This window comes from Cebus imitator, unplaced genomic scaffold, assembly GCF_001604975.1.
Source record: "Cebus imitator isolate Cc_AM_T3 unplaced genomic scaffold, Cebus_imitator-1.0 Scaffold6, whole genome shotgun sequence".
Taxonomy (NCBI): domain Eukaryota; kingdom Metazoa; phylum Chordata; class Mammalia; order Primates; family Cebidae; genus Cebus; species Cebus imitator.
In genome coordinates, this window is record NW_016107321.1 from 3134632 (window position 1) to 3147854 (window position 13223).

A 13223-nucleotide genomic window follows, 5' to 3' on the forward strand; every position below is an offset into this window, starting at 1 on the left:
TAGACTTCCTCCATTTGAAGGGTACAATTTGAGGAGCTCTGATAAGTACGTAACAACATAAAGCTGCCACCACAGTCATGATAAAAAACATTTCCATAACCTCTAGATTTGTCTGCTAGGACTGCCATGACAAAATACTCCAGACTGGAAAGCTTAAGCAATAGAAATGTATTTTCTCACATTTCCAGCGTTTAGAAGTCTGAGATCAAGGCATGTCAGCCGGCTTGCTGTTTTCTGAGGCCCCTGTACTTGGCTTACACATGGCCACCTTCTCCCCACATTTTCACATATACAGAAGCCTTCCTTTGTGTGTGTCTCTGTCCTAATGTCCTCCATTTTTAAGGACATCAGTCATATTGGATTGGGACCTACCCTAATGACTTCATCTTAACTTAATTACCTCTCTCAAGACCCATCTCCAAATGCATCTACATTCTGAGGTACTAGGGGTTAGTACTTAAACATGAATTTTGAGAGGATGCAGTTCAGCCCATAACCCCCAAAATAACCCTTGTGTGTTTACGTAGCTCGTACCCACTCTGTGCTCTCGCCCTCAAGCAACCTCTGCATTTCGTATAAATGGAATCGTGCCAAGTATTCTGTTTCATGTTTGGCTTCTTTCACTCAGACCAATTTTGAGAATCATTAATGTTGCTCCATTTGTAGGTAAGAGGACACTGCTTATTCTTGAGTAGCAGTGCACCGAATAGGTATACCACGTTTTGTTTATCCATTTAGATAAAATGTTTCATAGATATGGGGATGCCCTCCAGATTGCATTTAGTATGAATAAAACTGTTAGGAGCACTTGCCTACAACATTCTGTGTGGATATATTTTCATTTATCTCACATGAATACCTAAGGGTACAATAACTTAATCATATGTTACTTATATGTTTACTTAAAAAAATGCGTCATAGATTTCTGAAATGGCTGTACCATTTTACATTTGCACAAGCAGTGTGTATATTACAGTTGTTTTACATCTGGCCAGTCTTTGATATGGGCATTTTCAAAAATCTTACTCATTTTCATGGGTGTGATCGATTCATTTGTAATACCATTTTTGTAGCTACTACATAAAGTCTACAAGAAAAGGGATTTTTCTCTCTTTTTTGTAACTGTAGTCTCAGGGTTTAAGAGCAACAATAAATATTTGGTGAGTGGATGAATATTTTGGTTTAATGAGTTTTTTTCTTTCTTTTCCCTGCTTACTATTTAGTGATTGCATTTTTTATGCCATGGCATGTGCTTAGCTTTGTGAGAGCATAGGAGCCTTCAATCAAATGGAGGCAGATGGGTGTTCAGAACAGTGTCCACCAGATGACTCAGGAAGACACATGCTGTAGAAGAGTTAGAAACAGCATGCCGTAGAAAGTGACATCACCTTGGGGGAGGGCTGTTAATAGGGAAATTAAGAAAAAGGAGGCATTCAGAAACCCACTGGGCTGCCAGATCCCCTGGAAATGGCCTCTTAGGGCTCAGCTTTTACTACACCAAAGATAACCATATTCAGGAAGTTCTTATTTGGAGAAATGAGAAATAATACTTGTAACAGTTGCCATTTTTTTAAGTCACTATGTGCCAGGCACCATGTAAAGGCATTTGTTGTGTTGCCTTTGCACACTGTTGTTTGCAGTTGTGTTGTTTCATTTAATCTTCATGCACACTCTGTGAAGTGGATATTTAATTCCTCACTTTTCAGATGAAGAGTACTAACTCGAGAGTGGGTACATGCAACTAGCTCGGGAACATATAGCTAGTCGTGGGTAGAAATGAAATTCAACAGGTTTTTGAACCTCAAAGCTCCTTTTTATCATTTTGTTGCAGACAGAGAGAGAAAAACATCAAGGGAGGACTCAAGCTTCTGAGTACAGCTGTTTTCAAGATAGTTCTGCTCTTGTATTATATCCTTAGGATGAATTACAAAATCATTTTAGTCTCTTACACTTAATTATATGGCTTAATGTTTGTGGATTATTCAAGAGAACATTTTAAATGCTTCATATTTGATGACAAGATGAGATAATAGGGCAGTATAGTTTAAGTAAAATTACTATTAAATAACTTTTTTAAAAAATTGTAAATGCCATGGTTTTCTAGTAGCATTTTGGGAAACAAAATTAGCAATTTATTTTAAGCATCAATGCATAGACCAACATAGGAAGAGGAGATTATAGCATTTATTTAGATAACTCAAGAAAAAAAATCATTTTGCTTTGTCAATCCGATGAATACTTCGATATGAATTAGCCAGTTACATATTTTAACATTCCACTTTGTTGGGTATTGAAAGACATAGCCGAAATGGCTTTTGGATTATTAGTACTAGAAGTTTTGAAAATAAATTTAAAACCCACATTTTATAGATTTTATCAAGGCTTTCCCTCTGTTGCACCATTTTTCTGTATTTCTGACTTACATGCATCATACAGATGTGTTTAGATAATATTTGATTCATGTTTTTGTATAGATAGTAACATTAGTCAGGACCAATCCTCAAATGCCGTCTCTAGTTGTTCCTTTCCACTTACTGATGCAAACAGTTTCTTGAATCTGAGGATTCAGATGCTGCCTCTCTGTCAGTGTTTTCTCAGAATCCTCAGGTCAACAGCACTCAGGGTTTCATTGTAATTTTTCACTTGAGACCCAGGACATACCTACTCATACAGATAAGTGTGATTATATGTTAGCCGCTACAATATTAAAAATGAAAGAGTGCTTTTCACTGTGAGTTTGGAAAATTTTATTTGCTATAGATCAGAGGTTGGCAAGCTTTTTCAATAAAGGGCCCAAAAGTAAATATGGTAGGCTGTACGCGTCATGAGGTCTGTGTTGCAATGGCTCATTGTGGCATGCAAGCAACCATACTATATGTGGCTATACGCCAATAAAACTTTATGGACACTGAATTTTAACTTTCACATGGTTTCCATGTGTCATGAAACATGCTTTTTAGGCTTTCCAACTATTAAAAGATATGAAAACATTTCTTAGCTCAAGGGCTATTTAAGGTGGGATTTGACCAGCAGCCCATGGTTCCCTCACCCTGCTAGTGTTGCTAAAGTAATTTACATATTTCCCTTGGTTCTAAGCATTACTAGGCAAAAAAGAGAGAAAGTTTTCTAAAAAACAGCCATATTTTTCCTAATGGACCATGTGACATTTTATTGAGATATCTTTCTATAATTCTGTAGATTTGAGGGATGAAATAGTGGTTTTGGTTCTCTAATCGACATATTGTAATCCATAGCTCCCTTCTACTATCATGAATTTTTGCAGTCCTTTTTAATCTGAAGACCTTTCTTACTACTATATAAAAACTATTAACTATAATTGCTTTAGCCAGGAAACTCTTAAAACACTGTGTTCAATGATTAGGCATTAAAGTTTTATATTTTCCAAAATTTGACAGGAGCATGTTAAATTGGCTTCGTAAGGGTATAGATTCACTTGGATAGTTGTTTCCATTTTCAGGATAGTCATAGCATTCACACTATTAGTGTGAGTAGCTGCATAAACCAGCATATCATTTTACTCTGTTGAAGTCCCAGGTTCAGAAGAATTTCATTCAGTTTTACTACTTATACCATTGTGTTATAGCTTGAAATCAAGAAGAAAATTGTGAATGGGTTTTCTATAATGTCTCTGTAAAACACAGATTTGTCAGATAACATAGTACCTGTTGTGACAATTATACGAATTGTTCCATAAATATTTTAGTTGCTATTTGGGCACTAAAAATTTAAATATGAAAAAATAAATGTCTGTGATATGCACAGAAAAGTCTCACTGAATTCTAGACTTTGAATTAAGAAATCTTACTCTGTGGAGCAAAATATAACTGGGACCTAACTCTTGCATTATTAGTGCTCCTTCTCTGTTTTTTCTTTTTAAGACAAAGTCTCGCTCTGTTGCCCAGGCTGGAGTGCAGTGGCATGATCTCAGCTCACTTCAATCTCTGCCTCCCAGGTTCAAGTGATTCTCCAGCCTCAGCCACCTGAGTAGCTGGGATAACAGGCAAGTGCCACCACACCCAGCTAATTTTTGTGTTTTATCAAAGGCAGAGGTTCACCATGCTGGCCAGGCTGGTCTTGAATTCCTGACCTTAGGTGGTCCGCCTGCCTGGGCCTCCCAAAGTGCTGAGATTCCAGGTGTGAGCCACTGTGCCCCGCCTATTAGTGCCCCTCCTTGGCTTTGCCACATAGATGAGTTATTTACCATTGAATGTGCCATCAGTCAGTCAAAACAACTTCCATGTTCACAGAAAAGAGAAGCAACGTTGTCCCATTACTTAATGGTTAACCACAGTGACATGGATTTCTTTTCAACCCAGGGACTTTTCGGTGCCCCAGGCACAGTGTGGTTCACTGGGAATCGCCACCAGTCACCATATGAGAGCCAGAGCTCGGCACAGGCATCTAGCCAGAGATCACCTTGTTCCTGGAGGAGAAATGACTTCCATCCCAAGACAGCGCTGCTTCTGTCAGAGCTGTCAGTCAGGCTTAGTCACGAGGCTCGACAATTACCTAATGATACCCTGCCTCATTTGAGAATGATGTGACGAGCTTGCAGGGATAATGGAGATGAAAACCAGGAAAAATTAAATTACATGAGGAAAGGGATCAAAGGAAAGTAATGCAAAGCCGAGGGTAATATTCGTAAACGAAGTGTGTAGTATGAGTTACGTAAAATTACTAGAGCCGGTCCACAAATTTGACTCTAAAGATTTCCTAATTGTCTAAAAATGAGAGAAATCTGATTTGTAGTGTCCATAAAGGTGGAACAAACCACAGCCTACAGAGAAACAGACATTAAAACAAAGGGGCAAGTTGTGCCCTCTGCATTCTTGTCAAAGGATTTGCGATTTGCCATGCAATTTGTATATTACATGTATATTTAATAATCATAATTAAAATCCTCTGTTGGATATGGGAATTCAGTATAATAAAATGGACAGGCTCGTTTATCCATACTAGTCACACCATGAGTATGAATGTTATGACTATCCAAAAAAAAGAAACAAATGTCCCAGTGATTCTGTACCATGACAAAGAAGATTTAACTTTGCTGCTGTCATATTATAGAAAATATAGAACTTAATTGCCTAATCATTGCACACAGCGTTCCAGGAGTGGCATGGCTAAAGCAATTATGGCTCATCGTTTTTGTATAGGAGTAAGAAAGGTCCTCAGATTAAAAAGTGTAATCATTGTAGCAGACTGCATTCTAGCCACATTTATCTCCACTGAATTTCTCACCTTAAGCTGGAAAAATGAGGCTGATGAATGTGATCAAGGTCCTAGGTATCTTTTCTTTACCTCTCTTTTATTTCTATACATTTATGGCTTTTCAAGTGAATATATGCACATGTTTGAAAAGCAAAGGTCCAGACAGCCTTATACTAATAACAGCTTGGCAGGTAAGGATAGTAATCCCCACTTTTCTCGCTCGCCAGCCTCACTTCTGCCTTCCAATTCCTCACATTTCTGGTTTTCCTTTTATATTGTCCAAGCTGAATGACATATATATTTGGTTACATAATCACAATTAAAATCCTCTGTTCATTTTTAGTAGTGTTACTCTAAAGTTGACGATCACATAAGTGCTTACATTATCGTGAATATATTGGGATGTGCAAAGAAAATGAAACGTCTTCTTCTTTGTGACTGATGTGATCTTAATGATGCGCCCCACCCCTCCTATGTGCCTGGGAGAACACTGCCTTGATCACCAATTATATGTCTTCATGTCCTGGGCCCACAAGACCACTTCCCACCTCCAGATTCAATGATTCACCAGGACTCGCCATGCCATCACACACGTAGCTAAGATTCACTGCAACAAAAGGATATGAAGCAAAGGGAGAAGGCCCAGCAGGAGATGTTTAGGGGAAACTACAGGCACGGCTCTGAGTCCTCTCGCAGTGGTCAGTCAAGAGGCACTCATTCCCCCAGCAGCCACTTGTGACAATATGTGTGAAGTGTCGTCTGCCAGGAAGCTCATTAGAGACTCAGTGCCCAGCAGTTTTAGTGGGAACTGGTCATGTAGCCACCTCTGCCTGAGGCTTATCAAAATTCCAGACTTGCAGAGGGTGAGATGTTGCACATAGCCATGGTTTGTACAGACAGCTCAGGCTCTACACACCAGCCATAGCAGTAAGGGAATGATGAGGACACTTCCAAAATTCACATTCCAAGATGCCAGCCAAGTCCATGCTTGAAAGCAGGCTTTTCAAAGCATCGCAGTTTCAGTCCTGCTCCCTTTTCTGCACATTTACCTCCATCTTAAGCAGTGGCTTTTGGGTTAATGATCGGTGGCTGCCAGATGTGGCTCCCTTTGAGGTCTGGGGTAAAGAGCCTCGTCAGATGGCTCAGTCTCTTTCAGGTACAGCTCAGTGCTGGAGAACTGCTCTGTGTCCCCCTGCTTTGCTCTAGAATAGCGCATGTGTGCATGCATGAGTGTGTGAGTGTATTAGTATATGTACACCTGTGTGCTATGTGGTGTCATGTGTGCATGCATGTGTGTGTGGTGTGTTTATGCATGTGTGGTGTGTCTTGGTATGTGTGCATGCATGTGGGTGTCTGTGGGGGTGTGTGGGATGTGTGTGCATATGTACATATGTGGTACGTTTATGCTTGTGTGGTATGTCTTGGTGTGCATGCATGTTTGTGAGGTGTGTGAGGTGTGGGGGGGTGTGTGGGATGTGTGTGCACATGTACATATGTGGTGTGTTTATGCATGTGTGGTGTGTCTTGGTGTGCATGCATATGTGTGGGTGTATGTGTGTAGGGTGTGTTAGGTGTAGGGGGTGTGAGGGATGTGTGTGCACATGTACATATGTCACATGTTTATACATGTGTGATGTGTCTTGGTGTGTGTTCATGGGTGTGGGTGTATGTGTGTGGGGTGTGTGAAGCGTGTGGGGTGTGTGGGGTGTGTGGGATGTGTGTACACATGTACATATGTGGTATGTTTATGCATGTGTGGTGTGTGACATGCTGTGAGCGTGCATTCCTGTGTGTGTAGGAGTGAGTGTGTGGGGTGTGTGCATGTATGTGTGAGTGTGTTGGGTGCATGTCTTGTGCACATGTGTAATGGTGAAGGAGAGAGGGAGGGAGCACTCCTGCAGACCGGCAGGGCTGGCTCTGAGCCCTTTCCACCTCCCCCAGCATGTTCCGCAGCATCTGCTGCAAGGTGGCAGGGCAGCTCTGCACTGCTTTCAGAAGCAGAGAAGGGCCTTGTGCTGACTCGTGATGAGCGATTTAGTTCCTACAGCTTAAACACTGGCTGGGTCCAAACGTTGGTAGTAAAATCACCATAACCTCCACCCCTGGATCCTAACCTTCTGCCTTGTGCTGGGCTCTGGCCTCATACCACGTCTCCTGGAAACTGTCCATCTCCTCCAGCCCTTGATGCACCTTCCCTCCTCCTTCCTTCTGTGTCACAGCTGGGGAGACCACAGCTCACCTCTCCACTCAGCCCCTCATGTGACCACCTTGCTGCTCCACCCCCAGGGAGGAGGTCCGGGCCGGCCACTTGGGGCTTTCCTCAGGCATCTGATGATTTCCTAAACCCTGAGCGCTGCAGACACACAAACCAACTTTCCAGCTTGTATCTCCCCAAGCCGCTTTTTCCCATTTTCCCATTTAATTGATAATCAGGCCAGATACAGAATTTTAGGTTAAAATGGAAGGTACTGCTACAATTTAAAAAATCTATTTTGATTTTTGTTTCCAAGTAGATGATCTGACCTTTCTGTCTGGAAAATTTGAAGATCTGGAAATGTACTGCTCCTGGTCCCGTGTGTCTTCTTCCCTATCTGCCTTTGTTTTTTGAGGTGGAGTGTTGCTCTGTCTCCCAGCCTGGAGTGCAGTGGCACCATCTCGGCTCACTGCAACCTCCGCCTCCTGGGTTCAAGCAATTCTCCTACCTCACCCTCCTGAGTAGCTGGAATTACAGGCATGCGCCACTACACCCAGCTAATTTTTGCATTTTTAGTACAGACAGGGTTTCACCATGTTGGCCAGGCTGGTCTCAAACTGCTGACCTCAGGTGATCCATCCCCTTTAGCCTCCCAAAGTATTGGGATTACAGGCATGAGCCACAATGCACAACCGGATTTCTTAAAATTTAGACAAAAATGTATGCTTATGATGCTTTTTACTGGTTTGCTTTCCAAGAGGAATGCAATAATTGACACTGATATTTCATTTCAAGTGGTCTCCTCTAATTTAAGAGAGTGTAGGCCGGGTACAGTGGCTCACACCTGTAATCCCAGCACTTTAGAAGGCTGAGGCAGGCAGATCACGAGGTCAAGAGATGGACACCATCTTGAAAAACATGGTGAAACCCCGTCTCTACTAAAAACACAAAAATTAGCTGGATGTGGTGGCACACGCCAGTAGTCCCAGCTACTTTGGAGGCTTAGGCAGGAGAATCGCTTGAACCCAGGAGGCGGAGTTTGCAGTGAGCTGACATAGCGCCATTGCACTCCAGCATCGGCAACAGAGCGAGACTCCATCTGAAAAAAAAAAGACCAAAACATAGAGTGTCGCTGTTATTTGTATTTTTGTTTCTTTGATGCCAAGGAAAGTTTGCTGAGCACCCCCTCCATGCTGGGCCCTTCTCTAGGTGCTGGGATGCCTCAGGGAACAGAGTAGATCAAGTAGCCTTTTGTGCAGCTACGGTCAATCAGGACAGACAGCCCTCGCTCTGTGCTGGGCACTGCATGGCCGGGTGGGGGAGGGTGGCAATTACTATGAAGCAAAGGAACCCTGAAAGGGCAGACAGAGAAGTGGAACCAAGTCAGAAATGGCCTTCCTAGCAAGGAACCCTGAAAGGGCAGGCAGAGAAGTGGAACCAAGTCAGAAATGGCCTTCCTAGCAAGGGAGCATTTAACCTCAGCCCTAGAGGAAGGCTACAAGTGGGAAATGAACATATTTGGAGCAAAATGTCAAATATAGTCTCTGTATATTTATGAATATGGTTTTGGCCTAGTAGATCCCTTGAAAGGGTCAGGAAGACCTCCAGAGGCTGCAGACCACGCTTTGAAAATCATTGGACTACACATTAATTTCAGTACTATTTTATAATATAAGTAGAAACATGTTAGAAAATGTCTTAGGAAGTACATGTCTATTATAACTCATATAAGAATATATTGTTGTTTCTTCCCAAAGGGTCCATCTTGCTGGGATGATGTTTTAATTCCAAACCGGATGAGTGGCGAATGCCAGTCCCCAAACTGCCCTGGGACTAGTGCAGTAAGTACCTGGTCATATTCATTCCTCTTATTGCAAGAAAATGATGATGTCTTCACTGTTTGCTAGGAAATTAGAGACAAAAATGTCAACTGACTCTTCTTCCATCTGATAATATTACCAAAAGTGTTATGATATTCAAATATGTTAATTACATTCACCAAAAATCCAGCCTGTGCCACCGCCTTCCAGGGTCCCTTTCCTAGTGACTTAACCATTTTGGGTGACCATGGGAACTGTGTCCATTTAAACGCCTCACCAAGTTATGTCCATGGAAAGAAAATGAGAGCCAGTTCAGAGCCTCCAAAAGAAAAATAACAAAAGTGTACGATTCACCTTTTTCCCTGCTCCAGTGATACTTTATATTTATATTCCATGTCATTCACAATTGACTTTTTTTCTACCTTTCTTTAGTAGTGTCCTCACATAGCAGACTATTACAAAATATAGCATGGGTGGCCAGCTATGTAATTCAATTCCCATCCTCTGTCCTTTACAGCCCTTTCTCTCTTTGCAAGTATATGCCATATGTTTCAGAGGCAGCAGATATTTCCTGAAAAAACCCCTAAGCTCTGAATTTATTTTTAAAGTAATTTTGTTATTGTGGTCATGCTTAACATGTATACTGTTATTTTTATTTTAACCTCAAGCTCACTGGCTCCGTCGTCGTCTGCCTGTATACATTTCCTGAGTTGTAAATACTGCTCTGGTGCCAACTCACATGTCAGCGTCAGCTCCCACACTGTCAGAGCCAGCTGGCAGTTAATATCTTCTCTAAGGAGCAGAGTCTGTCAAAAGCAACAGGTGCAGTGTTTGAGTGAGACTCGTTAGAGGAGCTTTCTCTCCCCAATCCACTGGCTGATCACAAGGATACCAAGATAGCAGCCGGCAACAATGAACAGTCACTCTCTGCCACACTAGGGCTAGGGGCTATCAACAGATTTTTAATCATCCAGATCCTGAAGAAAGAAATCCTGGAGAAAAATAATGACTTGTATGACACTCACAGATTTCTGAGACATGACACAGTCTTTCAAGTTTCCTACTGGGATGAAATTAAAATGCATATATCATAGGGCAGAATATTTTTTTTAAAAAAAGAGTCTCGCTCTGTCACCCAGGGTGGAGCGCAGTAGCGTGGTCTCAGCTCACTGCAGCCTCAGCCTCCCAGGTTCAAGCAATTCTCCTGCCTCAGACTCCTGAGTAGCTGGGACTACAGGTATGCGCCACTACACCTGGCTAATTTTTGTATTTTTAGTAGAGACGGGACCCCACCATGTTGGCCAAAATGGTCTTGATTTCCTGACCTCTTGGTCTGCCTGCCTCAGCCTCCCAAAGTGCTGGGATTACAGTCATGAGCCACTGTGCCTGGCCAGGGCAGAATTCTTAAATATAATTACGTACCTTCACATGTATGCAGATGTAATCTGTATATGTTATAGCATACCTAATATGTAGATATAATTACATATTACATCTAATAATATAATTACATATACATCTACGTTTCCATATACATATCTATATATATGTTATACATATGTACATACATATAATGTTGCCCCTATAAACTTGTACGTAGAAACCGATGGGTTTATGCTTAGAAGTTTTTAAATGCATGTATGTTATACATATATACAACATTATATGTATAATATTTGAGTTATATCTATAACTTAGAACTGAGTTTGGGGCCAGTATTCACTCTTCCTGGCTGGTACATAAAGTCCTGTGTGTAGAATGTTGTTTCATGCAGCATGAGTTGTAGTCCTGGGTACTGGGCTGAGAGTAACCCAAATCCCTCCCCAACACTGGCCGTGCTCATGAGGCCCGCCAGCCCGTGACGTTCCCAGGGACAAATGAAGCTTCTTCACACTCATTGCGCTCACCAGGCATCTCTGCCGTGTGAGTGTTCGGGACACTTAAGGCCTGAACGAACGTGGCTGAAGAACCTCCCATAGGAGGCCTCTCCTTGGTGTGAATTCTCGGTGCTGAGTGAGCGGAAACTTTCTCAGCCTGGCTTCCCCCACAAATCCTTTCTGCAGGGTGGACTTTGGAATTCTGAAGGAGGTGACAGCTTTGGCTTCAGGTTCCCTCATCTTCCCTGCACTCAAAAGCCCCTTCTTTGCTTAGAACATCCTCGTGCCAAACGAGGAGGGAATTGTGGAGGCTTCCTTGTCATCACAGCACTTGTAGGACATGTGGAGTTGCTCACACTCCTAACACATATGGGACTTGCCTCGTGAATTTTCTGGCAGTAAATAATGGCTGCTGCTTCTTGAGACCTTTCCGAACACCATGCATTTCTAGGTTCAGAGCTGGGCTTCTCTGTTTTGGCTGGATTCGTGTCCTTGCTGTTCAATACCCTGGCCCCTCATCAGATCTAACTGTGTGGCCACGTGGGGGTGGTGGCCTCAAGTCCCAGTGAGGTCTCGAGTTCAGAGGTCTTCAGTGTTCGACATGGACCACACACCTCTGGGCCCCTTCTCCAGGAGAGACAGCCAGCTGTGTCCTCAAAGGTCATGATCCCTGTGCCAAGGTCATTATCTTCCCTGCCCTTATTGAAACCTCAGGCTGGGGACCTCCCAGGAAGCAATTCCTGGACCATTCACCTGAATAGTGAATAGAAATGGAAATGCACTAACTGAAGTTTAAAAGACAGTGACTCTTAGACTGGATTAAAGGAAGAGAATCTAGCTTTATGCAGATTACAAAAGGCATACCTAAAACATGTGAGCAGAAAAACAGCTAAAGTAAAATAATGGAAAGTAATAATCCAGGCAAGTATTAACTCAAGAATCCTGTTGAAACCATTTTAATTGCACATAAAATACATTTTTAGGGGAGGGTGGAAACATTCCTAAAAAGGAGACTTTCTAGATTTTGAGGAAAAATATGTTCAGCGTCCCAGGAAAAACCTCCAAACCTTCATGATGAGGTTTTGAGGATAGAAAGGTTTAGTAACTCAGGAAGAAATGGTATGATCTCAGTAACACGGATTCGAAATATACTAAGGAAACATTGTCGGAATTAACCAAATACATGAATAAACTTAACACCATGGTGGAAGGAAAAGTAACGCTACCGAGTTGAGGGCTCCTGCAGTACAAACTTAGGAAGGATACGTCCAATTCATACAACCAGTGAGCCCACGACATCAGGAGAGAGTCCCTTGGTAACTGGAGGATATCAACATCTGGTCATGTTTTAAGAAATTTAAATACTGGCCAGGCACGGTGGTTCACGCCTGTCATCCCAGCACTTGGGAGGCTGAGGCAGGTGGATCACCTGAGATCAGGAGTTCAAGACCAGCCTGGCCAACATGGAGAAACCTTGTCTCTAATAAAAATACAAAATTAGCCGGGTGTGGTGGTGCATGCCTGTAATCACAGCTACTCAGGAGGCTGAGGCAGGAGAATCCCTTGAACCCGGGAGGCGGAAGTTGTGGTGAGCAGAGATTGCGCCATTGCACTCCAGCCTGGGCAACGAGAGTGAAACTCCATCTCAAAAAAAAGGCATTTTAAATATCAGTAGCAAAAATATAACTCTAAGACATGACGTTCAAATCACTGAGTCAGTGCAAAGATCTAAATGGAAGTAAGAGACCAAACAGCAATGAAAGCGCAGCACATGGCAAATATTTTGGGATGTAGCTAAATTTGTACTTAAACAGGGAATTAAGGATCATAAATGCTTCAAAGATATTCTTATCAAGGTAGGAAAAGGAAGCATCATATCCAACTCTGTTTTTTCGTCCATATTTAATAACCACCAAAGAAACGTCTGTTGAGTGAAGGAGCTGAAGGTGTGAGCCCTCACCATGCCAATAGCTAGCCCAAGCTCAGTGTTCAGTGCCAGTTGAATTCTTTCACTCCCTTTTAAAACCATGTTTCTGAATTGCATTTTCACAATACAGTTAAATATAAACTCTGACTCCTGTATTTTCTAAAGTCAAGGTT

General features: G+C 42.2%; 1 protein-coding gene across 2 annotated transcripts in view; it reads left to right on the forward strand.

Annotated features, from left to right (window-relative positions):
- Positions 1–13223, forward strand: part of PRKN (parkin RBR E3 ubiquitin protein ligase) — a 1415352-nt gene that overhangs the window by 703434 nt on the left and 698695 nt on the right. For both annotated transcript variants that reach the window (XM_017537276.2, XM_037741740.1), the window contains exon 5: positions 9184–9267. In XM_017537276.2, coding sequence (XP_017392765.1) covers positions 9184–9267 — 84 coding nt within the window. The remainder of the gene's footprint in view (positions 1–9183; positions 9268–13223) is intronic.